Source organism: Pholcus phalangioides, unplaced genomic scaffold (assembly GCF_987345545.1).
Source record: "Pholcus phalangioides strain wild (caught in Gottingen) unplaced genomic scaffold, Ppha-v1.0 ptg000009l_1, whole genome shotgun sequence".
Taxonomy (NCBI): domain Eukaryota; kingdom Metazoa; phylum Arthropoda; class Arachnida; order Araneae; family Pholcidae; genus Pholcus; species Pholcus phalangioides.
This window is the reverse complement of record NW_028301602.1, coordinates 31690017-31717865: the sequence shown is the minus strand read 5'-3', so window position 1 is coordinate 31717865 and position 27849 is coordinate 31690017. Positions and strand designations below refer to the sequence as shown.

Below are 27849 nucleotides of genomic sequence, written 5' to 3'. Positions count from 1 at the left end.
GTTTTACGAATTCCAGATGTCCCTGTTGCGCTCGAACCATCTCGCTCACAGTACTTTCATAACTAGTAAAACAAGTTTTTTTTAAATATATTTTTTATTTAGTGTTTATAATTGAAATATAATACTTCTCTTAAGCAATGCTAATTTGTTCAAAATATATAAAAGAAATGTTGAACTATACTTGTTTTCGTAGTCTACGAGTTGAATTAGTTACAGAGTAACACAGAGAGAGAGATTTAAGTTTAGTTATCTAGGGTTAAGAGTACCCCCCCCCCCCCATGAGCTTTTTATTTGGTCCCCAAGGGGGTGATGTTAAACCAAGATCTGTGTATACTTTTGATAAACTTAAAGAGAATGCTCAAAAATATTAAAAGAACAGAAATTCATATTAAAGTTTCAGTCTCTAATGTCATGACCCTTCCCTGTAGTATTTTTTTTTTTTTGGTAGTCTTGCATGATGTACAAGTAATGAAAATAATTGACATTTGTTCAGCACAAATAGCTTTTATTGTAAACTATGGAATATATATATGTGTATACCAACAGGCACTCAAAAGGGAGAAAAGCTTCACATACAAACGTGCATCAAAATTTTTTTTTGTTTACATTGTTTTAACACATTTAAAAAATTAGGGTGTTACTCAACATCAAACTAAATTTTGCCTACATTTTTAATAAGACAGTTGTATATCCACAAGAATATGCTCTTTCATTAAGATTGGATGGATAGTGGCTATGCGGATAACTGATATAATTTGACCGTAAAATTTGTGTATAAATTCTTTTATAATTTTGTAAATATTTTCTTTTAGTTTTAAAGAAATACGATATGTTACCTTAAAACTATTGGCACCATTTTAATATAGGTAAACAAATCTTTTTTGTTTGTGATATGTATTACACAATTCAAAATGATTTTCTCAAAACTTTTAGGTTGCTGTGGGCATTAGCTTCATGATGGATACGTGAAGTATTAGCAAACTTTTGACTGTAAGCATTAGCATAAGTGAAATGTACATATTTTTATTTTGCTGATACAACCTGTATAACGTAAGTTATAATGTATTACTTTGTGATATATAAGATATTGAGGTACATATACAGGCTTTTTAATTTTCATTTAGAATCTTTCTGTAAAGTATCACATGCATTATATGCATCTTGAATTGGAAGTTATAAAATATGAAGTGAAATTCTTGATTAATTAAATTATATAAATATTCTTTTTCTTATATAACGATTCCAGCAATGAGGCTGTATTCATTTTAATCTCTGTTAAAAATTGGAAAAATTATTTTGGCAGTCAAAAATTTTGGCATTTCAATGGAATAATGTGTGAAATTTACTTAAAACAGAATTTATTATTATTAATTATCAGATGAGCAGTTTCTTTATATTAAAATTTTGTATCAAAACTATATATAACATGAGCAGTTGTATCTTCTACTGACTAGAATAAGCAGTTTTCTTTTAATATTTTCTCAATTTCAAAATTATTATTTTTTCGTGAAGGAAGAGCATGGCAGGAAAGTTTCACTTTGGATTTATAAATACATACATTCTAAATTCATGAGTTAAAAAAAAAAGAGTTATTAGGAACCAAATATAGTGAAGACAGACGTACATTCCACCATTCCAAGACATCAGACTTCATGCTGTCAAAATTTCTCCACTCCCATAAAATTTTGTATTTTCTTTTGCTCACTTTATTTATCCTGCGTTTTTCGAACACGTTAAAGATCCGAAATCATCTCTGGCTTTGCCCACCAGTCAGAAGAATTGCTTCTACTTGAATTGATGTCTTATTAATTTGTCGCTCTTATGTCTGGTAAAATGGCCAATTCGAACTGGTGGCAAAATGTACGCCTGTGTAAACATGAGCTAAAGTTCAAAAATGAGCATCAGATACATTATAATCACATATGTTATCAAAATCTGCAATATATATATATATATGCACAGAATGGAAATTGAAAAAAAAGAGAAAAACTGAATTCTCATGAAACATTATTACAAAGAATTCCTATGACCAGTGGGCAAAGCTAGAAAACTTACGACTTCAACTGCTAATGATCATGCTCGATAACATCGCAGGTTATTTGTTGAGCATTACACATTAATTTTATTTATTGAGCGAGTGGGAGTAATCACATTTTTAAAAAGACATTGGCATGAAGCTGATGATGTCATCATGTTTATTTAAAATATGTTCTTGCAAAAACTATGTCAATATTTGTGAGAGAAAAAAAGCCAAAATTTGGCTCAAATGTATCAAATTTTCATCAAATTAGTATTTTTTTCTGTTTATTGATTTTATCTATTGGTTGATGTACTGTAATTCTATTATTTTTTGTATGGTATACTCCAAATCTGTGTCTACGTATAAAATATAGAAAAATTAAAGCTCAGAAATGTGTGGGTGAAAGACTGTGAAAAGTGCACTTATGCTAGTTAGCTCTCAAGTGATTTGCTTTTAAATTATTGGTTTCGAACGGAAAAATAGTTACTAATTTGGATATGAATTTTTTTTTTATATACCTTCCAAAATATATGGACGTGTTACTATGGAATGTAAGAACACATTTCGTCACTTAATTTTCATAAATGTTTTAATACAAATATTTACAAGGTTTTATTATCGTTTGTTTCATCTTTCTTTTGAGATGTCTATAAACTTCCTTTCTGATTATCTTAAATTAAGTCATTCGTAATGTATTCTGAATAAATATGCATCCTAATTAGTTTGGCTTAAGAATGAAAATTGAAATTATTATTCATAAGCGTTGGTAGAATTATATATTGGGGGGGGGGGATGAATTTCTAAATTATGATCAGACTTTTCCATTTATATTTTGAAATATGTTGTGTGTTGTTTTTTTTTATCAAAATCGACAAACATTTACTATAACGTCCATTATAACACTATATGTATATTCATTTATATAGCTAATACTATTCTATTCTATATTTGCACATATTTCTTAAATTTTTTCCAAAATAAAAGTTCAACATTTTTCTATATTATAAGCAGTGACAACTACAAGATAACCTAAAAGAAAAGCAATTTTTCAACGTTTGACCAAGTTCAAAAGAAAACATCACGTAAAAATTGAAGAAGGGTGGACCTTATATTTATGCACATGCAATAAAAATATTCTAAATAAATTCATTTTTGGCTGTACTGTGTTTTGCAAGTACTGTATTTATCTTCTATGAAAAGGAATAATACAGTTTGTATTTTTTACTTTTTCATTTATGGGAATGGTACAATGGCTCATTATTTTGCCTAAAGTAATTTTTTTTTATTTCCAAATCATATATTGAATTTAACTGCTGCAATAATATAAAATTTACTATTGTCTGTTTTTTAACACAAATTATATGAAATCTAAATTTGAAGGAGCATTTTTATAAGATCAATGACAAACATTGTTAGTTAACCGCACCATACTCATGTAACCAGAACTCCAGGTTTTTCAAAGTATGTGGGTACACCCTTCTTCATTTTTTTGTATAAACACCAGCTAGCATAGAAAGGGAAAAAAATAGTACAACAACAATATTTAACAACAACCAACATTTTGTTTAGGAGCTTAAACACACACACGCATAAAACTTAGCTTCAAACCACGAAGAAAGGACAAATATTTTAAGTACATAGAAGTATATCTCTTTTTTTTCTCTTCTTTTCTGCAGACATAACCACTCATTGAAGAAGGTAAAGAGGCATGTTACATCTTAATTAGCTGCTGTAAAGATAGAGATAAGAGAAGAATAATTGTTTATTTACATGAAAACATTAAGTTTTTTACATTTTTACTTTTTTTTCACATTACACTTTTTATGTGAGCTTAATGAAAGGGGAGGATTTTTTTATCAACCTTTTTACCCTTTCTGAACCTTAATATGTGTTTTTAATTTGTATACGTAGCAGGATGCTCTCTTAACATTTTTTAGCCGCGAGACAAAATTGAGAACACTATCAAGTTCGCGACCCACGAGTCTTCAAATTCAAAATGCTTATTAAATATTTCTTAATAAGTACACTATTCACATTTTAAACACACAAAATGTTTAATTTTCGAAATTAGAGACACCAATGGATTTGTAACAAGAATATTTGGTTATAACAAGGGTTTAATTATAACTGAACAACTAAGATTATTGGCGATTATACCCTAAGGCAGTGAGTGGTTCTCAAACTCCCCCCCCCCCCCGCGGCTCTCTTACTCTATTCATGGTTCATCTGCGGCTCCCCAGAATATTTCAGTCGATATTCTATTCATAACAACCACTTCAAAGAATAAATAGGCGCACACACAAATATTTGCCGCAACGCACATTTTGGGAAGCACTGACCTAAGACACGTATATTATACGGTAAATGTGATTAATCTATAATTACATGCATAATCACTATTCATCTCGGTAAGTTTGATAAATTTCATTGCATTTATCACTTTTATCGATTATGCATATTTCCGTACTAAAGTTTGTAAGTAGAGATAAATATGGGCAAAAAATAACTGAAAATGTGTAGCAAATTTAACTATTTACCGGTTTTGCCCATGGTACATTGCATTTTGCCATAAAAATATTGTTTAGATGAAATAAGTGTAAGGAAGAGATAGAAAAATAAAAAAAAATTGTCAGTCTTATGTGTTAGTTTTAGCCTTCATATTTATCAACAACATGTGCAAACATGTCCAAAATAAATATCTTGAACCAATATTACGATCATTTTTGTCCTCATAGGCTGAAGCTTATGTATAATGTCCCGGGGAAAATTCAAATAATTTGACGATTTATATTTACCAATACTAGCTGGGGATTATGTACAAGCATGGTAAATATGATGAATTCGCAATTCTCACCAAAATTGATCGGTGATTATGCATCATCACCGAATTTATCACATTCACTGTAATTCGGTGATTGACAGACGTGACCTCAGTCGTGGGAGCCCCCGATTCCTGCTTTGCTCAGAACCACTCGGATAATTTTTTTTTTTCATTTACTACATTTCCCAATGACTTGAAAATACTGCTGTGTATTTTTCATCGTTGATTAATACATAAATGTTCATAAAACTATATGTATGGGAAGGTTCTTACAAGCCGGTGGTGACAGTTCCTCCTTGGGATCTTTGTCCGTGTCTGTACTTTCGCCGGAAGTCATAGTTTTCCCATTCTTTCCGTCTTTAGCTGTCTTTGCCTTTCGGAGAAAAACAAAATACATATATACTCTGCAGTGTTCTTCAATCGCTGGTCCTGGCGAAACCTTTCGCCAAATTCTTAAATTACATGATCTGAAAGCTGTATTATCTCTGGGTAAGAAGAATGCTTAGAAATTTCTATTTATGTGAAAAAGAAAAATATGGATCAGTCGTGTCAGTAATAAAAACCCAAGAGGCGAATGGAGGTTAATACAACGCCGTATACCGCAGAAACAACGCTGAAGTTACGTATATTAATTTTTTTTACAAAGAAGCGGATGCCCAATTCCTAAAACGGAACCGTGAACCTTAATTTATACATCGGGTGCCGTACATGAGACTATAACAGCTCTTATATATCATATCAGGTATACAAGAGCATTGGGGTACGCAAGATTATAGTGTCATTTTGCAGGGAAAAACGTAAAGCCGCCCCCCCCCCTCGAGAAAATTCTGCGTACGCCTATGTTACAAGTATGTAAATCTCTCTCGCATAGTCATTATGTGAAGAATTGTAGTAGTAGTAAATTGTAATGTGTTGTTGATAGACAGCCAAGTTTATTTATTTAGTCTAGAAACCTATGGAAGGCCAAAAGCCTCTGACTTCATTAGATGCACAATACAAACAACCAATAAAATTAGTATCAGGGGATATCAGAGTGAAAACAAATTAGTCACACACACGAACATATGCTAAGGTTTCGTCGTATATTTTGCCAAAGGCCCCCTTGGGCCTACTTGGCTTTCTTGATAGAGCAGTGATTTGGAATGGAAGAGGTTTGTCAAACATTGCTACAAGAGATTCGAGTGTGTCAAAAGGATAAATTACGTTGCATTGAATATTAATGAATGAGTTCGAATTTTATTCGCTTTCGATATTTTTGTGTAGGAGAGAAATGCTCATAAAATATTACTTAAATAAGGAAGCGATATTTATTCGTGTTTCTCTTCTAGACGAAAATGTGGGGAATGTATCTGTCACAAAATATATAATCTCTGCTGCCACCTATCAAATAAAAACAAAACTATCTGTTATAATTTTTCAAGTAAGTTAGTTGTTGGTTTCGAACTGGTATGCAGCATGAAAACAAACAAGATGTGTTATAATACCATATACTATTTATTTTTCTACTTCATACTGGTGTAAAGTTTATGCTTCTAAATACCTGTTACTATGTTTTTACGTTTACTACAAAATCAGTTCTTGTAAGCACCAAAAAACATATTAACCCGCATTTTTGCGAATAAAACTTAATCCAAGTATGCGTTATATATAAAAACATACAATATACGTCATTTTACCACATATTGTTCATTTTGATGCTGTACACCGGTTTAAACCAACAATCAATTTCATTTCAAAGACATATAGTTTTGTTTTCATTTGGTAGTTGGCAGCAGTGATCCTAGCGTAGAGCTTTTTATTGTTACATTAAAACTCCTGCTGCCATCTACAAAAAAAAAAATTTACATCGTAGTAGGCTGCCTGCATAAAATATCCTACAGCCCGTTAGTTTCAAGTTGAACTATATTCATATTCGGCACACAAAACATTTCTGAAATTCCGCGATGAACATAAAGCATTGTGGTACATAAAATTATACCATACAGCAGGGGTGGCCAACAGCTGACTTGCGGGCAGGATGCGGTCCCCGACAAGATGAAAAGGCTTTTATATTTTCGATATTAGTTTCGATTGACGAAATTGTGGTAAATGTAGAAAAAAAAATTTCTAATTTGAAAAAAACAATTTTTATTTTTAGCACACAAAACCTCCTCAAACACAAACAGGATCACATGATTGATTTCAAAAACTTCTACTGTGGGGGTTATGGAAACAGCAGTAACGGATTTTCTTGCGCAATCATCGGAGGTCAGTGATTGTAAGCTTAACGTGCAAAATTTCCCTCAGAAATTTTCAAGTTTATCATAAAAATTCAAAAATAATGTGCTGCAGTCTATTGGTATTCAGTCAAGTATTTACCTGGCAGGAAAAAAAAAACTATAAAAGCATTGTACGAAACTCACAGAAAAACAAATTTCAAAATATCAATTTTTTTTTTTTTTTTTTTGTTCGATAAACTTTAAACGTTTCATGAAGTAACATTCTCCATTCCGGTTAGAGCATTAACGCATTAACATTCATAATTTGCTGAAAGAAAAGAAGGATGAAAAAGTTTTCTTATACCAGTAATTCTCATTAGTAACAATTTATAAATAGTATATAATTAAATGTAGAGTTCAGTTAATTAGTTAAATCCCGTTAAAATGTGCGTGGACCCGTGATGCCGTAGCAAGCAACCATACTATGTGTGGCTTATATGCCGGTGTTCTCTCCCCTTGAGCGTGCATGATGTGGCTTATACACCGGAGTTTTGTCCCTGGTGCTGCCCGCGACATTGCGTCAGACTCGTAAGTGTTTGTCGGCCCTCGAACAGAGAGAAGTTGGCCACCCCTGCCATACAGCATCATTCGTACGGTCATTTTCATACTACACGCCGGTGAACAACCAATTTACGGAAGAGTAGATGACTTTTCCTAATAATACGTAAAAAATCGTCTTCGAATAAGGCAAATACTAAAAAAATTCCCTTTTAGTTTTCGTGGATTTGCCTTATTCGTTGACGATTTTTCGGAGTAACAACTAATTTTACTTCAAGAATTATAACAGATACGTCTATATTTATTTGATAGGTGGCAGCAGGAGTCTCAACTATATATATATATAAATGCTCTTTCTCGCATATTTAATAGTGTAGTATAAATATGAAAATATAATAAAGTTCGAGGTTAGGAAATTTTCCTCCTTTTTTCCTCAAGTTCGCAAATTATTTCTTCTGCCGGTCCGCAAAATTGCTCATTTAATTTCAGCGGTCGTCATGTCGAAAATTCTTGAAGACCACTGCTCCACACTGTGCACCGGTCAAATATATATATTTTTTTCCGAATCTAAAAAAGAAACAACTTTTACCGTTTGATTACTTTTATTTTTTTTTTTTTTTGCTTCAGCCATTGAAAGCGAAATCGAATATTTCCCGAATTTTTAGCTTTTATTCCCTTGAAATATGATACGTATTTAGATACGAATAGAATTCCCCCACCATTGCGAGTGAAATACCGAAGTTCTCGACTGGAACACGTACAGAATCCCGCCATTTTTATATGACCGTACCATCTCCGGTCTTATGGTGGCCATTTAAAACTCGGAATCACATTCACAGAATGACTGAAATCGATTTTTACCTGTGGTTTCGGTTTCGGCTCCAAGCTGGGATCGAAGCATACTTTTCCCACGTTCTTTCGATCATGAAGCTTCTGCATAGCTTCCGGAACCTGTCGGGGTAATAATTTATAACATTAGAAGTTCTATTTTAAAATATATTTCTGACGGGGATATTCGGTCACCATATCACGCATGAAATCGACTCTTTTAAAATGTAAAATTCACGATACGTTGGACTGGGCTTGTGCATTTGCAGTCGCAACGGGACGTAAAACCTGATTTTAATATATATTGATACAGTGAAATCCCATTACAACGATAGTTTCTGAAGCCTATTTTTGAAATGCGAAATTCTAATGCTAAACTGTGTTGCTTCTCAATATAACGATAATCCTTCTACACAAGGGCGGATCAAACTTAGGAGGGAGCACAAAAATTTTCTTCCCAAGAAATAATAAGTTACAACCCTTTAAAAAGCATTTAAATTGACAGAAATTGATTAAGACGACATAAAACGTCTTTTGTTTCGATATATTTTAATTTTTTTACCAAAATATTATTTTATTTCAATTTTTTATTGGCTTGGGGGGGGGGGGGCATGGATCCCTATGCCCTGCCTGCCTACTCGTCTGCCTCTACAACTTTATTTTTCTTCGTCCCCACAGCACAGCAATGTAACCAATAGGATTATTGGTTGTTTTTTTTTTTCAAGTTTTGTAAAATATCTTTTATCAAACTTTTATAGGGTAATCCCAGCCTTTTAAAGTAATATCGCATAGCCCTCGGGTCGGGATGATTAAATTACTAGCATACGATAGTGTTTACAGAAAATAATATTAGAATTTGGAATCGGTACACTCACGTCTTCGAAAGCCCAAGTGGAATCGATCACTGGTTTGATTTTGCCTTGTTGCCACAGTTTGAAGATTTTATGCACAACCGACCTGACTTGGTCATGCTGTCCCTGTTGGTAAAGCAGATGTCTCAGGTGGAATCCCGAGAGCGTCTTATTTTCGTCGAACAATTTTATCGGACTGACTTTATCGACTTGCCACCACTGTCACAACGAAAAAACAAAAAAGACACGCGCATATCAAAGAGCATTCTTTGAGATACTGTAGATACATGATACATAACTCATCGATACTACAGCTAGCAGGTCACATGTATCAAGTTGGTATATGTAGACATACATCTATCACACGCGGCACGCGCTTGAGTGCCTTCAAAAAATGAGTAGTTTTTTTTTCCATTTGTTGTAGGAGTAGAATTTTATTTTATTAAGGTATTATTTTTTGTAGCACGTGTGCCTCGACCAATACTTTTCTGTTTTCCACCGTGGAAGTGGCTCAAAACAATCGGTAATTTTAAAGTAATAAATTACGAATAATCGCGAGACCGCGTGAGTTTCGCTCATAAATTCCAAACTTTTTTCTCTGTATGGTGTCACAAAGATTTTTCTTTCTTTATCTACACATAAAACATATTTTACGCATATGAAATTTAGTTCCCTTTTGTTTCGAACAAATGACCATCACTGTACGGAACACTTGGTGCACGTGCTGTTTTTCTGAATGCTCATTTCTTTTGATTAATTGAGGAAACGTATCATTTAATAAATTGTGAATATATGACCAAATGCGCCTATTGATAGGATGATTATCATCGAATAAAATTTTTAGTTAAAAAAAAATCACTCACTGATTTAGCGAAGCTGAAGAAGCTTTTAGTTTCTCCGGACACTATGCTTGACGTTCCTAGAAAATAAAAACACTGTAAATTTTACGGCTATAGTGTCTGAAGTCTGGCCAATGTGCGAGCTAGCTGGCGATTTCGTCATTTCCCCACACTTCGAACATTGCCTACTACCTATATCAATGATTCCCAGCCTGTGGGGGTACGTAACGGGTCATTCAGGAGAGCGCAAGTAATACTTATGAATGGCAAAAAAAAAGTGCAGTAATGAGAAATGTGGAATAAGTTAATTATGGGCCGCAATAAACGAAGGAGTAAGCAAGACTCCCAAGCACCTTTTCTATGGGTCAGCATGCTGACCCATAGACATTCAAGAGATACGCACACTTTCTACCTATCTTTCGGGGTCGGCAGATCTATACATTTCAAGAGGTATATACGTATGTTTAGGGGTAAGCAATCCTTCCCTACATGAGTGGTACGCACAACTATGCATGCCTATAAGTAAGCGAGCAAGCCTACTTGTTTCCAGGGGCTACTTGAACCTTGAAATGTTGCACAATGCGGTTCACCAAGAGGAGGCAGTGCTGTTGTATTTACTCTTTGGGATGTATTAACCACACAATCAGGCACCAATGTTGCTTAGACCAGTATTCTTCAACCGCTGGTCCATGCGAATTTCCTGCCCGTTCGCGAAATATTTCGCTAGATTCTTGAACCAACTACATGATAAGGAAGCTGCATCGTTGAGGGGGTGAGAAAGATACTTTGTGTGAATGCGAGCCGATATTTCACCTTTAAAAATTCTCGCCACAGAGAGCAACAGGCATACAATGTTACAATTATTCAATCATTGCACTTCACTAATAGTTAGAAAAAAATGGCAGATTACAGCACTATCTCAACATTCATTACACAGTAATAAACTTCAACTCGTGTCGTGAACGTTAGGTTCACAACACGTACACGCACATTCCAACACGCGCCGATTCGTTAGAAATTCCGCAGAGGAATGTGGACGAGGCGCGTGTGTGGTTTAGTATTACTACTAGTAGTAGCAGTTGTAGTAGTAGTAGTAGCCGTGTTAGTAACGAAAACAAAAGAGAGGAATCGAACGGAATTTGTTGCAGTGCTTTATATTTCAGAAACAATTCTGAAGTTATGTATATGTATATATTAAAAAAAACAGTTTATGTTCAACTACTAAAAAATGGAACCGGGAATCTCAATTCGTATATCGGGGTAGCGTAGATGAGTCTTAACTAAAAACATGAGATGCTATATCAATTAAAATTCAATGTCAGAATGAGAAATTATGTTGCCTGAAACATTGATGAATGCATTCGAATTCTATTCTTTTTTCTGTTCCGAAATTTTCATACAGAAGAGAAACGCGCACAAATGTTAATTGAAATAGGTAAGCTTTGCATTAGTACACCTGCTACCACCTGTTAAGTAAAAATAAAACTATTTGTTATAAATTCTCCAAGTAAAATTTACGGTCGGTTTTATGCCGTCAAACCGAAAGACACCCAGGCCACACCGCCATATGAAAATATCGGCTCTTTGGATGCCTCTGACAATTTATTTATAAAAAAAACCATTTCTACATTACAATCGTAACAACTATAAAATCATAAGCTAGGTATAAAATCAGTTGCGAGATCCCAATCTACGTATACAATCGGAAATCAAGCATATAAAGTCGGTTTTATACCGGTTTGCAGCATAAGAATAGTTACATGGTATGATATCATCTATTGTTTATTTTTATTCTGTATACAGATGTGAAATCTTATGCACCATAATGTCGGTTTCTATATTTTTTTATGTTTGCCGCAAAATTATTTTGTGGTAAACACAGAAACAAGTAACCAGTACAATAGCGCAGAAAATTTACACCAATATGTAGCATGAAAAAAAAGTATCATACTACTGTATTTACTATTTATTTTCAAGCTACACACCAGTTTAAGACTAACAATCAATTTTACTTTAAGAATTATAGCAATTAGTTCGTTTTTACTTCATAGGTGGCAGCAGAGATCCCAGTGAAATTGTTCTTTTTTCTTGTTTTTTTTTAATTTAGTAAAATTTATTAATTTATTTATACAATATTGCTTGCCCCGCCTATACAAAGGAAAGTGGTGTTGAAATTTGACAGAGACGATTGGTGTTACAATTGTTTCTGTATAAGATAAAAATATTTTAATTCGGAAAAAAAAAAATTTTGACAAATAATTGCTAATAGAACCATAACGAAAACGTTCTAAGTACAGTATAATCTTACCGTAGAGAACGTACTTCCCCATGGGTTTCAACAGACCATATCCCTTATTGGCATCTTCTCCGCATAGACAGTCCAAAACCAAATCGACGCCTTCTGGCAATAATCTGAAAAATATGAATTAAATTAATTAAGTTTGAATAATTTCGGTCTTATGATTGTCATTGCTATGAACTTTCAATAGTTTCTTTATGATAATCGCTCTATTTGGTGTGAGAAGTCGAATGTCTTCGCAAGTTGAACGTGAAGATTCTCCATGAAACAAAGAGATATTTTTCGAAATACGGATTGTTCCCGAAAGGCTTACTTTTTGATTTCTTGGGCATAATCTGTGTTACGATCGAACAGATGGGTAAAGAAATCCTGAATAGCTTCATGCTTATGCTTGGAGGCCGTTCCTATTAAAGTGACGTCTGGGACAGACTTGCACAACTGTGATATTGCTAGCCCCTAAAGAAAAAGAACGGGCACATGCTTTATAGTTGGAGAAAAAAAATGTATTCTATAATTACACCAAACATAACAAATATACAGGGTGTTGTCCCAGAACTCTACCGTCAAAATGACAGGTATGATAGTATATACGTCCAGATGAATAATTTTTCCTTTTGGAGCTCAGGGTCCCAATCCACTTATTTGGGGGATACATGCAATACCCTACTTCAGAAGTCACCAAAATATAGCAACCTTGCTCACGTCATGATAAACAACAACGAAATTTCTTTTTTACAGCCACGGGAAATTATCAAAGGAAAAAAATATCGTCCATTTTCCTCTCAAACGGTATTATGTAGGCTAACCATATTTCCTCGAAAGAAACACGGGAATTGGGACACCAAATACGGGACATCGCCAATTATCACAAAAAAAAATGATGCCAAAAGTTAACAGGGTTGCCAAATAATGCTGAGATCACAGAAAGATCGGTGGGATCTGAATCTCAACTGCAAATTGCAGTGGATTGAAATGAATTCCACGAAATAAAACGTTCATCATAATAAATATGTGAGATCGATCAGTATTCTCGTTTATATTTTTTAATAATAAAATAATATTTATGAGTTGAAAAAATAATTCCAGTCATTGATTTCAGTAAGAAATAAAAATTTGAGTAGGCTGCGGTGAAAAAATGGGAAAAACCGGGACATTTTTGCAAAAAATGTCAAGACGATCGAAAACATTAAAAAAAAAACCATTACTGTCCCGGAAAATACATGATGTATGGTCACTAGTAGTATGCTAGTATGGAGGAGGGTAATATTTTTCCTTCTCACTTCCAGTGTTTCTTTACGACCTTTTCCTATCTCCTTCGGCTTAAATTAAATGTTGTTAACATGCGCTGAACATAAAAATCACTTGCGATCCTAAGTTCCATTGCAAAATTAGTTCGTCATCTCACTGTGACAGTAGAGTTCTGGGACACCCACCACATCCAAAAACTTATGATAAAACGAAGACTGACCACGCCACCTCCCGCCGAATGGACCAGAACGCGGTGTCCTTTCTGCAGGTTTCCTATGTCAAACAGCAAGCAATAGGCCACCGTGTAATTCGTAAGCAATGCAGTCGCTTCTTCGAACGTCATTCCGTTTGGCAGTGGATACACGTACTTCGTGTTGACTGTCGTCAGTTCTGCCCATGCCTTGTACTCCGTGAACGCCGATACGTTGTCTCCCGCCTTCATTCGTTTTAAAGACGAGAAAAAAAATTGATTTATTCATCAAAATTAATTTTTTTTTTTCTTTTCAAAATTGCTTGAAGACGTTATTACCATACTGACCTTGAACTCGGTGACACCCTCACCAACAGCTTCTATGATACCTGCGCATTCGAAACCCATGATAAAGGGCGTCTTGGGAGGATTGTCGATCGCTCCCTGTCTCACCATCAAGTCTAGGAAATTCAGACCACTGAAACCAATAACAAAAAAAGGTAAACCATACTTCACTTTAGGATTAGTCACTTTTAGGTGATTCTAAATTCATGGGACAAACTTCAAGAAATGATATAAGACACTTAAACAAGCATTTTTGTTCATTTAATATGCTGTCGAATTGCGATAACAAAGGAAGTAGAGGGCTATTTTAGAGAGTGCACAATAGCACTTCGAAAATAAATAACATATTTTTCCGACGGATTTGCTGCGGTATGTGCTATGAACCGTTCGAGGGTGCATATGCACCTTCGAATTGGATTGGACTTTGTTTTTAATTGGTGCAAAGACCATCAAGATTATATTGCACAAAACAATGATTTAGCGGTATAATAACTTGTCGCAGAATTTGCGTTACCCGAGTTGTACCATTAGAAGGCCTATCACATTACAATACCCTGCTCCCTAGAATGGTTGATTGACTTATTGCAGCAAATCCCCGTCAGAAAAATATAATATTTACTTTTGATGAGGTGCTGTTGTACACTCTCTACCGCCTTTGCAATTGCGATTTGACCGCACATTCTATGATCAAAAGTGCTTGTTTAGGTCTCATATCACCCTGTAAAGTTGTTCCCTGAACTAAAAACCCACCCTGTATGAACTGTTCAAACAATCGTTAAGGAATCGCAAGATTATTTTTTATAGATCCATACTGCGTTGGAGGAATGAAAGATACATCGGGTGAGGATTATGTACGTTTCATTCCCTCAAACAGTGTCATCCACAATCTATAAAAAAATATCTTGTTATCTTTAGCGGAAATGATACAGTTGTGCTTTAGGAAAAAGTACAGGGTGACAAAAATAAGAGGTACGACAGAGCATTATGTGATCACCACAGAAAACGAAACCTTTCGCCTGAATAGCCATATATCTTCGGTTAGAATTTTAGTAAGTGTTCTGCATTGATTTGGCACTTTTTTCCGCATGGCTATTCGAAATGTCTGTGTGGTAGTTTTCTGTTCCTCTTACCAGGCAATTTGTAGGTCCTGCATATTCTAAAATGGTGTTTTGCTACTTAAACCCTTTATGACGATATGCACTTGCAGTACCAGCGATACATCTAAAAAAAGTGATATCTTTGTTAGCATTGAGAAAATAGAGGAGAAAAAAGATAAGTGTGGAGCGGGATTTCCCCATTCTTTCCTCCTCCTAGTCTACCTTCTTCTAGGTCACGGGTTTCCAACGTAAAGCTTTTCGCGGAAGGCTGTTCCACAGAATTTTTGATGATGCTAAGGCTGTTCCGCTGAGTCCTTGATGATAATGAGACGGTTATACGGAACTTAGACAAATTTTTGAATATTTATCCACAACAACTGTGTCCCTACTGTCTGCTCAACACCACCTTTTAACACAGTAAAACCCCTCTTAACAGACATCCCTTAAGATGCGGTCACGTCTCATTTACGGTCAAATAATAATTTACCCTTTTATAATAAAATATGCATTTCAAACCCCTGATTAACGGTCACCCCTCTTTTACGGACGAATTGTTTTGTCCCGCCAGTGACCGCAAAAGAGGGGTTTTACTGTATATAACTATATTTATTGTCTCACACAATCAATTTGTTGCACACACAAATCATTGTGCCAGATCTTATCGTGGAAGCCCCTATGTAACTGAGGTCCCCGCATGGCTTCAAGATGGTTCTCACCATTTTTTGTTTTTCACCCTAAAAATTTCATAACAGAGGCGCCGGCGAACAGTCTGACCGGAACGCCCGCCAAAGATCCCAGCATAGGGGACCGTACGGCAGGATAGGGGGCCATGGGTATCCGTGCTATTCCCAAGTGGCACTGATATGTTAGATAACCCTGTGTGTCCCTTTAAGTACACGTAAATTCTGCAATTCAAGAATCCTCAACTCTAGTATATATATATTACTTTTTGCAAGGCTTATAATTTCGATGAAACAGATAATAGCATTCATAAACCAGCTTTTGGTTCAAAATTTCAGATTTTAGAAACAAGTGGTGTTTTTAATTGGACGTTTGTGTTAATTCAATTTACACGTTTCGTAATGTTTTGCATCTGTAGGAATTCAAATGAACTATTCTAGGTGGTTTTTCCTTGATCTTTGAAAATGGGAATTGTCAACATTTTTTTAGATTTTGTGATAAGCGAGTACCTCGGTGCTTTTACGGGCTCCACTTACCATCATGGATGTCCATAGCTGCTAACTTTTGAAAATGAAAATTCGGGAGATTTTCGCACAAACCCGTATTTTATGCTTAAACCATTCCCTAATAAATACAATAGGGATTTTTCCAAATACAATAGGGATTTTTCCAAATACAATAGGGATTTTTCCAAATACAATAGGGATTTTCCAAACATAAAAGTTAAAGCGTAGGGAATAAAATCCCTACTCAAAAACTGAAGTGAAATTAAAATAGGGATTTTACACACATGGAAGTTAAACCCTTGGGAATAAAATTCCTACACAAAAAACAAGTGAAATTGGAGGCCAAAACTTCAATGATGTAAAAATAAATATTGTGTTCAATCAGAAATGCTGTGAACAAACATTCTGCGCGAATGACCCCAAAATCATCGGAAGATGAAGGAAAAAAGCGCCAATTTTTTAAGAACACTGACTTTTTGTGACACTTGCTTGATGTTTTTTTTTAATTTCACGAGTGATGATGGCAGTCTTTCCATGACGGATGTTTATGTCCGTAACACAACTTGTACAAAAAAGGAAAAGTCGGCCCTCTTCTGGAACGTTTGATGAAAGGAAATTCATCGGAATAAGTATCTTTAAAATTGATTAAATATGTTTTTGCTACTCACTATTCATGGTTTGTTATATCGCACGTACGTAACTTCAACAAAAGAAATTTTGACCATATGCGCGTCACTATAATCTTCGATTATTATCCAGGACTATTGGCTGCTAAGCCATTTCCCTGCACGATAAGACAAACAACTTTCTTGTTACCATCAGAGGGTTTGTAAAACTTCCTTAAAAAGGGAGTTTCTCCATTTACGAAGTGTGACGTCATTTCGAAAGGGGAAAAAAAGGGCTTCATGCCCCACAAGAAATTCCTTAGGGACTGTTTTCATAAGCGGGGATTTTTTTTAATGAAGTAAGTAATTTTTAGGGACAATTAGGGATTTTTGTGATTTTCGTAAAAATTCGGGAGATTTAAGAACTTTTCGGGAGGTCGAGTGATGAAGCTAAAATTCGGGAGATTCCCGAAAAATTCGGGAGACTTGGCAGTTATGGATGTCTCATGATTATTTGACATCCGGCAATATGGTTTTCGAGAGAAAGTACATATAAACTGGCAGGGAGATTTGAATTTCAACCAGATGGAGACACCTGAACATCATTTGCCGGGATGGTCATGATGCTGTTAACACGGTCGTAAAATTGATGCGTTCACACGAGGTTGAAGCCCTGTCAGTCTATTGGGAGGCATATTCACAAATTAAAAGCTTTGATTATACCTATCAAGTGAAGAAAAGCACTCTCACATATACTTTAACTGAATTGATCAATGGTGCTAATCATTGAATCATAGAATGTTCATCTGAGTTGTTTGTGAATATCTCCTGATAACGAAAGTAAGCGCTTTATTTTCCACTATAAATTCGCTGCAGAGGAGGCTCACCAAAGATCTCACTCTAAGGCATGGGTTTCCAAACGGTGCTCCGTGATAGTTTTTTGGGGGTTCCGCATGATAAAACACAAAAGTATCCTTAAAAATCTCTCAAACCGAAGATCTTTCAAAGAAGAAAACTTTATTGTTACTAATACTCGCAAAGCCGTTCTTTATTTTGAATTTTAACGAGATAGCGTCGTCTAAATAAATTAGACCACTTGGATAACCAAACAACTTAGAAGCTACTGCTTCTAAGTTGTTTGGTTATCCAAGTTATCCAACATTATATTTTTTTCCGCACCGAATTTTCGAAGCATAAGCTCCAGAAATTCATGATAGCCATTTTCCGTTTCATCAGGAAATTATACGTTGTAAAAACAAGGTGTCTTTTTTGGAAATTTTTTATAAACTAGATGTAAGGATTCTTGAATTTCAAAATTTACGTGCAGGTCTACTTCACAGAACACCCAGGTCAATTTTAACACACGAGTCCAACCCGGGCACGGCACGGGGACCTCAGTTGGCTAAAGGCTTCCACGATAAGATCATCCATTTATTCAATGAATATGTAAATTAAGAGGTGGTGCCTAAGCCCTTTTTTTTTCATTTTGCCCTGTGACTATGATGCTGTTGGGACAGAGTTTTGGACAGTCTCATTATCATCAAGGGTTCCGCAAGCCACTTTTGAGGCTTTTCCTTGATATCTTCCCTTATGCTCTGCCTAGGCTGCTGGGGATTTTACTAAAAGTAGCCTCACATATCAGCTTTCCATTTCTGGTTTTTAAAAAAAATTATGATGACAAGGAAAGGACAGCGTATTTTTCTCGCCTGTCACACCCATTTTTATTGAATTCTGGTTGTTAACTTTACTTGGAACCCTTTGGAAAAATTATTTCTGCCCAAAATTAGGTCATTTTTGAATTTTTGAATAAAATAATATCAGAAACCTAAAAAATCAGTTTATTGACATTTTTAAGTAAAGAAAGCATTTATTTTTATTTTTTTTGGAAAATTTTAATTCCCTGAAACATTAACAAAAATGAAGAAGTCTTCAAACTCGAATATATAAGACTCTTCTTAACTAGACACACTATAAATATAACATTCATTTCTCCGAATCCCCTACAAACTTGTTGTCCCTGAGAATTGGTCAAGGTTTTTCATTATGATTCGGCACCTCGGATACCAAATTTCTTCAGCTGGGTCAGGCCATGAGTAAAATTTGCCAACTTTCTTCATATCCCTTCCACACATACTTGCGAACCATTGCTGGGACAATAACAGACTAGTGAAAAAAAGGGCGAAAATCCTGAAAAAATAGGTGGCACAAAGTCACCACCTGAATCCCCATTTTTTTGTTCATGCGTCATATTTCTCCCAAAATGCAGTATTTTTACAATTCAAATAGGTATTTCTTATCGTAACATCTACTTAGAAAAAAATATTAAACTACCTAGATTCCACGAAACACACACTGTCTGCACCAGGAGATGTTTACACGAACTTGAAAATTTTCGTGTAAATCACAATATAACCTAAAAAATTCTCTAGACAACAGCTGACAGCAGATGATGCAATAAATGCTGTCGGTGAGTCACCTGCAGCACCTGAATCGGCATAAAAAATTTTGAAACCGATTGTTCATTCATACGCTCACAGGAAGCACTTTCGTCCTAAAGTCCGTTAATGGCGCGTAGTCGGAACCTTGGCACAAAGTTACCCCAGTTTATGGTATGTAACACCATAGTGTTGAGAGACACACGGGGTCTCTCAACATGTTTGAAAAAAGGTTCCTTATCTAACAAAAAACCTAGTTTTAAGAAAAAAGCATTTTAGTGAAAAACATTAGCACGTGTAATGCCTGCCAAGCAATTTATATTAAAATATTTTAAGAATATTTTTTTAGTACAGGTAGAACCTTCCTTTTTGTCCATACTTCACAATTTTATTCTTAAATAATAAAGAAAAACTTAAAAAATTAAATACTATAAAAAACAACGCGCTATTCACGTATAGCGTTCACTGGGTGAAAACAAATCGAGTATATAAAGATGCGGGCGAAACGCCCGCAAATATGTGCTCGTGTGAAAAGGCATGCTCGGGCGCGGTAGCCCCCGATGACCTTAGGACGATAAGATGCTCGCCTATAGTACCAAAGGGTGTTTAGAGGTGTCGCGAGTTCGATACCCGGTTCGTCCTTGTCAGAAAACTTTCCCGACATAGGGGTGCAACAAAAAAACGACGACATGACCGCAGAAAAAATTGCTACCGCAAGGAGTCCCCCATCGAGGGGTTAGCGCACCAACCTCTCGATGAGTATAAAAAACAAGCCTGCCGTTCGGAATCGGCAATAATGTAGGTCCCGGTCTAATTAGCTCTCGTGTGCAGAAAATGACCGTGGTGCGACAAAAATGATCAAAAGGCGGGTCCGCATCCGCTCCGTGTGTAAGGGGCCTTAAAGATTCTAAACGTGCATACTTTGCAAACTTATTCAGCATTATAAAAAGGTTTCTTTCTTAGTTACTTTTGTCCATAATCAATAACCGGGTAAAAATGAAATGTTATCAGCGCAAAAACATGCTCTTAGAACATAGAGACAGGGTAGATAATGCAGTTCAGTATACAGTTTACATGTATAAAAATATGAAATATGAGATATATCATTTAAACTGGAAATACTGCTGCCACCTGTCAGAAAAAAGTACAACTGTTATAATTCTTGGATTGAAATTGATGACTTATTCTTGATTAATGTGCCGCATTTAAGAAACAATATAGTTTGATATCACAATAAAATCTATAAGCAATAGTAATAATTGAGTCATGAAGTTTGTTTGTCTCGAAATTTTAATAGTTGTGGTTTAGTTACAGTAAAATAATTTGAGTAAAAATTTGCTTTTAAGAATTTTTTTTGGAGACAACTGTTAAAATTTCGAGGCAAACATAAAAATTTAACAAATATTTTATTTCTTGAAATTATTTAGTAATATCATACCATATTGCTTTTTTTTATTGCGGCACATTAATCAAGAACCGGTCAGCAATTTGAATAGAAGAATCGTAATAGTTGTGTTTTTCATTTGGTAGGTCGCAGCAGAGGCTAGAGTTTAAAATATGTTTCATATATGCTGGGTACATAACTAACAGCATGCACCGCATATTACTAGCGAACCGCTGATCCTACAGAAGCCTACTTCCAATTAAAAAAGTATCTAAATAGGGTGTAGATCTCAGTTACGTCATTCATACTGCAAGAGGTTGTATAGTTATCAAAATAAAAAATAATTTTTTTATGGACACCCTGTCCTCAAAACCAAATCAAAAAGTTGTCGCTTTGTGTATTTTAAAGTTTAAAAAAAAATCCACATTTTTAAGAGCAATATTAGCTGAAATATTTGAATTTAAAAAAAACAAGAAAAATTGGGAAAAAACAGGATAAATGGGAAAAAAACGCGTTTTACTATCTTCTCTGTTACGTTAAATATGTCTCTGTTTCAAAGTTATTCTTTTCCTCTTTTGCTAGGTCACACTGTTTTCGTCCTTTACTCATCAACTCATTCTTCCGGTCACTCACATGCTTGCGCTCTCTCGCGGAGTTTCCAACGCAAAACTTCTCACTTAACTAGGGTGGCCAGATGTCCCGGTTTTTGCTTGCGCAATGGAATAGAGAATCATTTTCAATATTTTTCCAATTTAACTTTTTTAGCTACGCTAAATATTATGCTAAGAATTTTTTATTTCACTGTTATATTTTTGCCATTTATTAATACTATACTATAATATTTCGTGTATATGTATACTATATTATACTGTTAATACTATAATATTTCGTAATATATTGCTGCTTGCTGTTATTGATATGGCAGTATACTTATTGATTATACTGATTGGAAGCAAGTGATTAGAGAAATATGAATTCCGTTTTTAAAGGAATTGTGACCAGATTGCTTTGCAGGCAGAAATTTCAAGACACTGAGATTATAGATGATGCCCCGCAGAAGAGAGGTTTAACTGTGTTGAAGAAAACAGATTTGGCCTGCTTTTTCCTCCATATGGGATATAAGTCCCGTTATCTCGTAAGGCTGGGATTGTCTCTTCTAGAGAAAAGTGTTTTCCCGAGTTAATCTAATGATATCAGTCGGTTTTACATTATGCACTTGAGCGCAAAGCACTGCTGTGAAAGTTCGCACTAAAAATATTCGGAGCTCTTGGAATAAAATGATAATTTTTGATACACATTGATTCCTAGGGGGGAAAAACTATTTCGGTTTCTGAACAATTCACTTTACGAACGCACTTCCGGAATGAATTGAATGTAGTAAATTGTAAACCAAAGGCAAGGGTCAACTGTTCGTAGAAGCATAGACGTTATAGTATGATACTAAGAGTAAGTCCCTCCCCCCTTCCTAGTGTGTAATTTATTAGTATATACTGTAATGCATCTCACCTTTCATGGCATATGCCCTTCAATCATATATATACGGGACGTCTGACAAACATGTCTCCCATCCCGATGTTATACTCGTTTTTGTGCCTCTGTGCAGATATAGTGTGGTAATATTTTCGTAGTACATTGCTAGTTTGAAGTTTTACACTGTAATGCTCACCAAATGAGAGTTTTGAAAATGTCCCGGTTATTTTCAATGGATAACTCGATTTTTAACAACAATTTCTGGGATTTATCCCAATTTTTAACAACAATTTCTGGGATTTATCCCAATTTTTAACAACAATTTCTGGGATTTATCCCAATTTTTAACAACAATTTCTGGGATTTATCCCAATTTTTAACAACAATTTCTGGGATTTGTCTCGATTTTGCAGGCACCTCACCTGGTCACCCTACACGGAACCCTCGATGATGATAAGGCTGTTCCACCGAGCTCAAACAAATTTTGGAATACTATTTATCCAAAAGAAAGTGTGTCCGTGCTGCCGTCTCAACAGCGTCATAGCCTCAGGGAAAAATGAAAGAAGGCCTAAGCACCACCTCTTATTAATATACATGTGACATGAATGTCACATGTATATTAAAAAAAAAAAAAAATTAACATCTCAAATAATAAATATCTTCACAACATCCAGTCTTCTGTATATCTTGTATTAATATACATATTTACTGTCATAAATCATCGTGCCAGATCTTATCGTGGAAGCCCCTTTACAAATGAGGTCCCCTGTACCATGCCCAGGTGGGAAGGCATTGAGTGTCCCGCAAAGCATGTAAATTGTGCAATTTAAGAGTCCTCATTTCTAGTGGATAAAAAAAAAACAAACAAAAACCATCGTTTTTACAACTTATAATTTCCTGATGAAACGGAAAAACGACATTCATGATCTTCTGGTTCGAGAATTCGATGTGAAAAGTTGTAATGATACCGTTTCTAAGATCGTTTTCTTCTTTGAAAGCTCTCCTGTTTCCGGAATTTTTAAGGGTTCCGTAACGTTTGATCATGTGGAACCCCAAAAAAAGATGTCGTGAAACCCCCAGTGAACATCACTTGGAAACCCATGTTCTTGATACGTAATTTTTTTTTTCTCGTCAAACTGAGGTAAAGTTAAAATGTGTGTCGTTATATCCGAGATCGTTGCATTTTCATTGACGTGATAAGCAACGTTCGTTAACATTATTCTCCATGGGAGCTATGGGCTTTACACATGGAGTTGTACAAATCCACATATACACAGCTAGGAAATCTTGAGATATGGTTCACTACTGACACTTGATGTGCAGGTTGCTACCTTAATGGGTCGTACAACTTTAGTAACATCCGGGAATTCTTGAGCTATGGGTCACGACCACAGAGTAATAATACTATATCTTAAGTCTATGTATAATATCTAATTCTAATATCTAAGTCTAATCTAAGTATCTTTATATATATCTATAATATAATATATCTATAATATATCTAAGTATCTAATCTAAGTATCTAATCTAAGTCTAATAATATTTATATCTTAAGTCTATGGTCACGACCCATATGTTTCAGAACCACGAATTATTCACATTAGAATAAATTTATAACCGAAGTGCCGTTACAACCAAGGTCATTAAAACCCAGTTCAACTGTATTTTCCAAATATATGTATGCAGTTGAGTCCGCTTATAAAGTTCCCACTTATAACGTTTTCTTGCTTAGTACGATTTTCGTGGTCTAATCTCTAATAAACTCTCATTAAAATTTCCCGTTAAAAACGTTTTCCCGCTTGCAACGTTTTTTCATGGTAGTTTTTTGATAAACGTTATATGCGGGATTCACTGTATATATTTTTTGAAAACATGGTACATATAATGAAAATTGTTTGTTCGGGTTCGAAGACCATCGTCCGTTTGAGTTAGTTCTTAACGTTTCCCCAACACTGGTGGTTGGCATCATCAGGAGAATTGATAAAACTGGATCAAAAGTGATCAATTCTCCTGATGATGCCAACCACTAGTGTTGGGGAAACGTTGGGAACTAACTCAAACGGACGACGGTCTTCGAACCCGAACAAACAATTTTCATCAAATGATTGCCGCGAAAATCTGATCAACTGCGGTGCATATAATTTACGAGTTTTGGCGTCATTTGGCGTCAAGATCGCAAAAAATGAGGTAAAGTAAAAAAAATAATTATTTATTGAATTGAAATGAAATCTCTCGATGAGAAAGAAAAAATAAGAGAGAGCTCGAATGTATTTCCCCCACTTGGTCCGACATATCTCGCCCCTGTACGTAAAGGAGAGTATTACACACCCCGAGAGTACCGTGGGCATACTTAGAGACGGATTTGTGGTTTTGCCACCTTGCGGGCTACAGAAATTTTCCGCCCTTCTCCCATCCAAATTTCACAATGTAAATTTTTGTAGTCCAATGACGAGAGGCCAAAATTATATTAATTGTTATCGGAGGCCGAATACAAATTTTAATTTCTATATTTCCCCTCAATTATTACGTATTTGGCTTCCTTGTTGATCATTTTCCATAATTATTTCAATTCTAGAAATAACCGTACAATTTTTATTTCTTTTGGAAACTTTTCGTGAAACACCGTGTATAGTTGCTCCACCACCATAAACTATATTTTGATAATCGAAAATCAAATTACAGAGATAAAAAAAAACAGCCAAGTTATTCTAAATTAGTTTCAGAATTTCGCCAACTCATGCATAATCATCATATGTCAGACAGGTATCACCAAACTTATACTGTTGCAGACATCTCATCCGTGTTGGCGTTTTTGACAAACTCTGAATAATTTAAGAGAAAATTCGAGCATATATGATGCTTGATCCATCCAATCAAATTCCAGATGAGAATCGAATCTAGAGTAAAAAATATCTAAAAAAATTCCAATGATTTATTTTATGAAGGAAAAAAGGAACGAGACCGTAAAACGGAAAAGGTTTTTCTTCCAGTTGAAAAAGCCATAAATCAATGACATATTTTGCTGTTTTAGGCCATATTTATACCGGTATGTGCGTGTATTTCTTCCGCCAGCACGTAACTCGCCATATGGCAGCCAACACCGGTTATTGATCCATTTAAACCGAAGCCGTCGTGCAAAGGTCAATATTCGAATGCTACAAACATCATCAATTAGGAATATAAAAAATTATAATTCTGACATGACAGATCAATTGAATTGAAATAATATATTGATTATAAAATAAATGAATAACGAATATTGAAAATTTCCACAACGGTTAGTGAAATATTTTTCTAATCATTAAAATTACTTAAACACAAAATATATAATGAATTTTGGAATTAATTGAATTGAATTTTTGAATTAATCTGGAAAACATATATTCATCCTTTTTTTTTGGCAGAAATTAGCTCTTTTTAAAAAGATTATAATGACATTTCAAGAATCAATCGACTATATGAAAAGAGTCTTAAATCGTAATAAATACTCGCAATTTTTCATCTTAAGATCCGACATTCGTCAAGAAGCTTTCTCTGGGTACTTATGATGTGAATATATCAGCGATTTGGTGGTTACGTTGCTGTACCATACGGTGGGCACGGACGCTAACAGATGTTCAACTCAACTGGTCTCTTGAAGAACCAATTAGAGGGAAAAACTTATAATTGATGATGACAACTCGTACTTACCATGATTTAACCCTGATGAGTACTTCACCCTGACCGGCAGTCGGTTCTGGTTTCTTCATAACTTTAACTGTCTTCAGGCCACCGAATCCCGTTAAGACAACAGCTTTCATCTCTTTGGTTGTCGATGCCTGCTGCTGATCTTCGGCATTCTGTTCCGTTTTACTTTCCGACTGTTTCTCGTCCGTGTTCGCCATTTCGGGAAATGTTCTTCCTCCAAGGTAATTAACTTTAAAAAAATAATGGTACAAAAAAGGTGAAAAGTCCTTTCTTTCTTTAAAAAAAAATTATTAAAGATGGACCTATTCCTTTGCCGGCGAAAGAACAAAAATATTCACAAGACACTAGTTACGCCTTTTGGCGAGAGTGATTTTCCCAGCAGCACATCTGATGAGATGAGGGAGGAAAAAAGGGTTGCTCTGGATTAAACTTCTTTCGGAGTTGGCAGAATACGGCGATATAGCACCTCTTTCTCTTTTTACCCCCCGTCTGTGTGTAAATATTGTATTCACATTCGAGCGAATATTTGTTCGCTGAATATCCTTGAGAGCTGAGTTGCGGATTCCTAAGCTTCCCATGTTATTATGAAAAACACCGTTCAAAGACATCCTAAAGCGAAAATAAGAAAACATTTTACCAGCACTGTACTATACTGAATTTTAAAACCTCGCTACAACGTACTCGATATAACGATAAATTCCTCTACAACGATATTTTTTTCAAATTTAGTTGCTATAAAATCTAATTAACTATATAGTCTAACTTTAAAATTCTCTCGATACAACGATAAATTTCTCTATAACGATATTTTTTGAAGAATTTTTGAAACATGCAAAAAAATATATTTCATTATACCTCGCTCAAATCACTTTCAATAAATTTTTTAACTCGTCACCTGTTTTTGTTCTTCCTAGAGCTTTTAATCTTTTGCGTACTATGTTGAGGTGGAATCATAAAAATATCAATATTTACATGTTTTGTTTTTACATTTTTACTTAATCTATGTCTTACAAAAAAATACCTCTTTCAACAGGCTTTGGAGGTTTAATTATAATTAAGCCAAAATGTATGATAACAAATTTCGTGAACGTAACAAGCAATGCTAGTTCCTCCTCGGCACCTAAAAACCTAGGGATAGCCTGGATTTGATAGAAAATGCATTTTTAAGTTTGTTTTTAATGGTACTTCGAGGTATTTTAAAGTTATCTGCAGCTTGCCCCTTTGGTCTATTTCTACTTTCGGTGTAACACACAAAAGTGTGATACGGTGAACATCTTTACATGGACACACCTAACTGAATTTTATTAGTCAACCAATAAATAGTTTTGTGGCAAATAAATACTGACAAGTGCATTTTGTGGTGCTATTTAAAACGCCAATTTAAAAGAAATGTCAACAACAGCGTAAATTTGGTGACGCGTGATGATAATATTGCCTATCGATAATCCCTCTACAATGATATTTTTGTCTCTGTCCGCATACATCGTTATATCGGGATTTCATCATAGTTCTACCGAAATGAAAGCTATTTTTATAAAACAACTGCAAGACTTACCATAAGTGCTGCATTTAATACTAGTAGAAGATATTTAGAGCAGAGCATAATTTGAATATTACCTATCTCTATATTTTCGATCAGTTAACTGTGAATTGACTATTAAAATTGTTGAGGGACCGTTCAAGTATTACGTCAGCAGATTTTTAGTCATTTTTGTCCCCCTCCCCCACACCCCGTCAGCAATACTCGGACTCTCCTTCCCGTCAGCGAAATTTCGTGAGCTCTGCCC

The 27849-nt window shown here is 35.0% G+C and overlaps 1 protein-coding gene across 2 annotated transcripts; it reads right to left on the bottom strand.

Annotated features, from left to right (window-relative positions):
* Positions 1-484: 484 nt before the first annotated feature.
* On the bottom strand, positions 485-26449 carry LOC149082817 (putative NADPH-dependent quinone oxidoreductase VAT1L). 2 transcript variants are annotated; one of them, XM_089235984.1, is made up of 10 exons: positions 26066-26449; positions 14201-14330; positions 13883-14098; positions 12728-12870; positions 12424-12527; positions 10140-10195; positions 9301-9495; positions 8459-8548; positions 5115-5214; positions 485-3749 (listed from the first exon to the last, which is right to left on the bottom strand). In XM_089235984.1, exons 1-10 carry the CDS (start codon positions 26257-26259, stop codon positions 3739-3741), a joined length of 1239 nt encoding a protein of 412 aa, XP_089092110.1. In that variant the 5' UTR covers positions 26260-26449; the 3' UTR covers positions 485-3738. The 2 variants fall into 2 exon arrangements, with proteins under 2 accessions (XP_089092110.1, XP_089092111.1); XM_089235985.1 differs by having other exon boundaries at positions 3632-3746; positions 26066-26386.
* Positions 26450-27849: the final 1400 nt, after the last annotated feature.

Bases quoted from the DNA above. Each gene is read 5' to 3' on its own strand.
- LOC149082817 (XM_089235984.1), bottom strand. From the start codon at position 26,259: ATGGCGAACACGGACGAGAAACAGTCGGAAAGTAAAACGGAACAGAAT. The intron at 14,331-26,065 runs GTAAGTACGAGT...TATTGGTTTCAG, and splicing joins CTCATCAGGGTTAAATCATG to TGGTCTGAATTTCCTAGACT. The intron at 8,549-9,300 runs GTGAGTGTACCG...TTACCCCGACAG, and splicing joins CCACTTGGGCTTTCGAAGAC to GTTCCGGAAGCTATGCAGAA.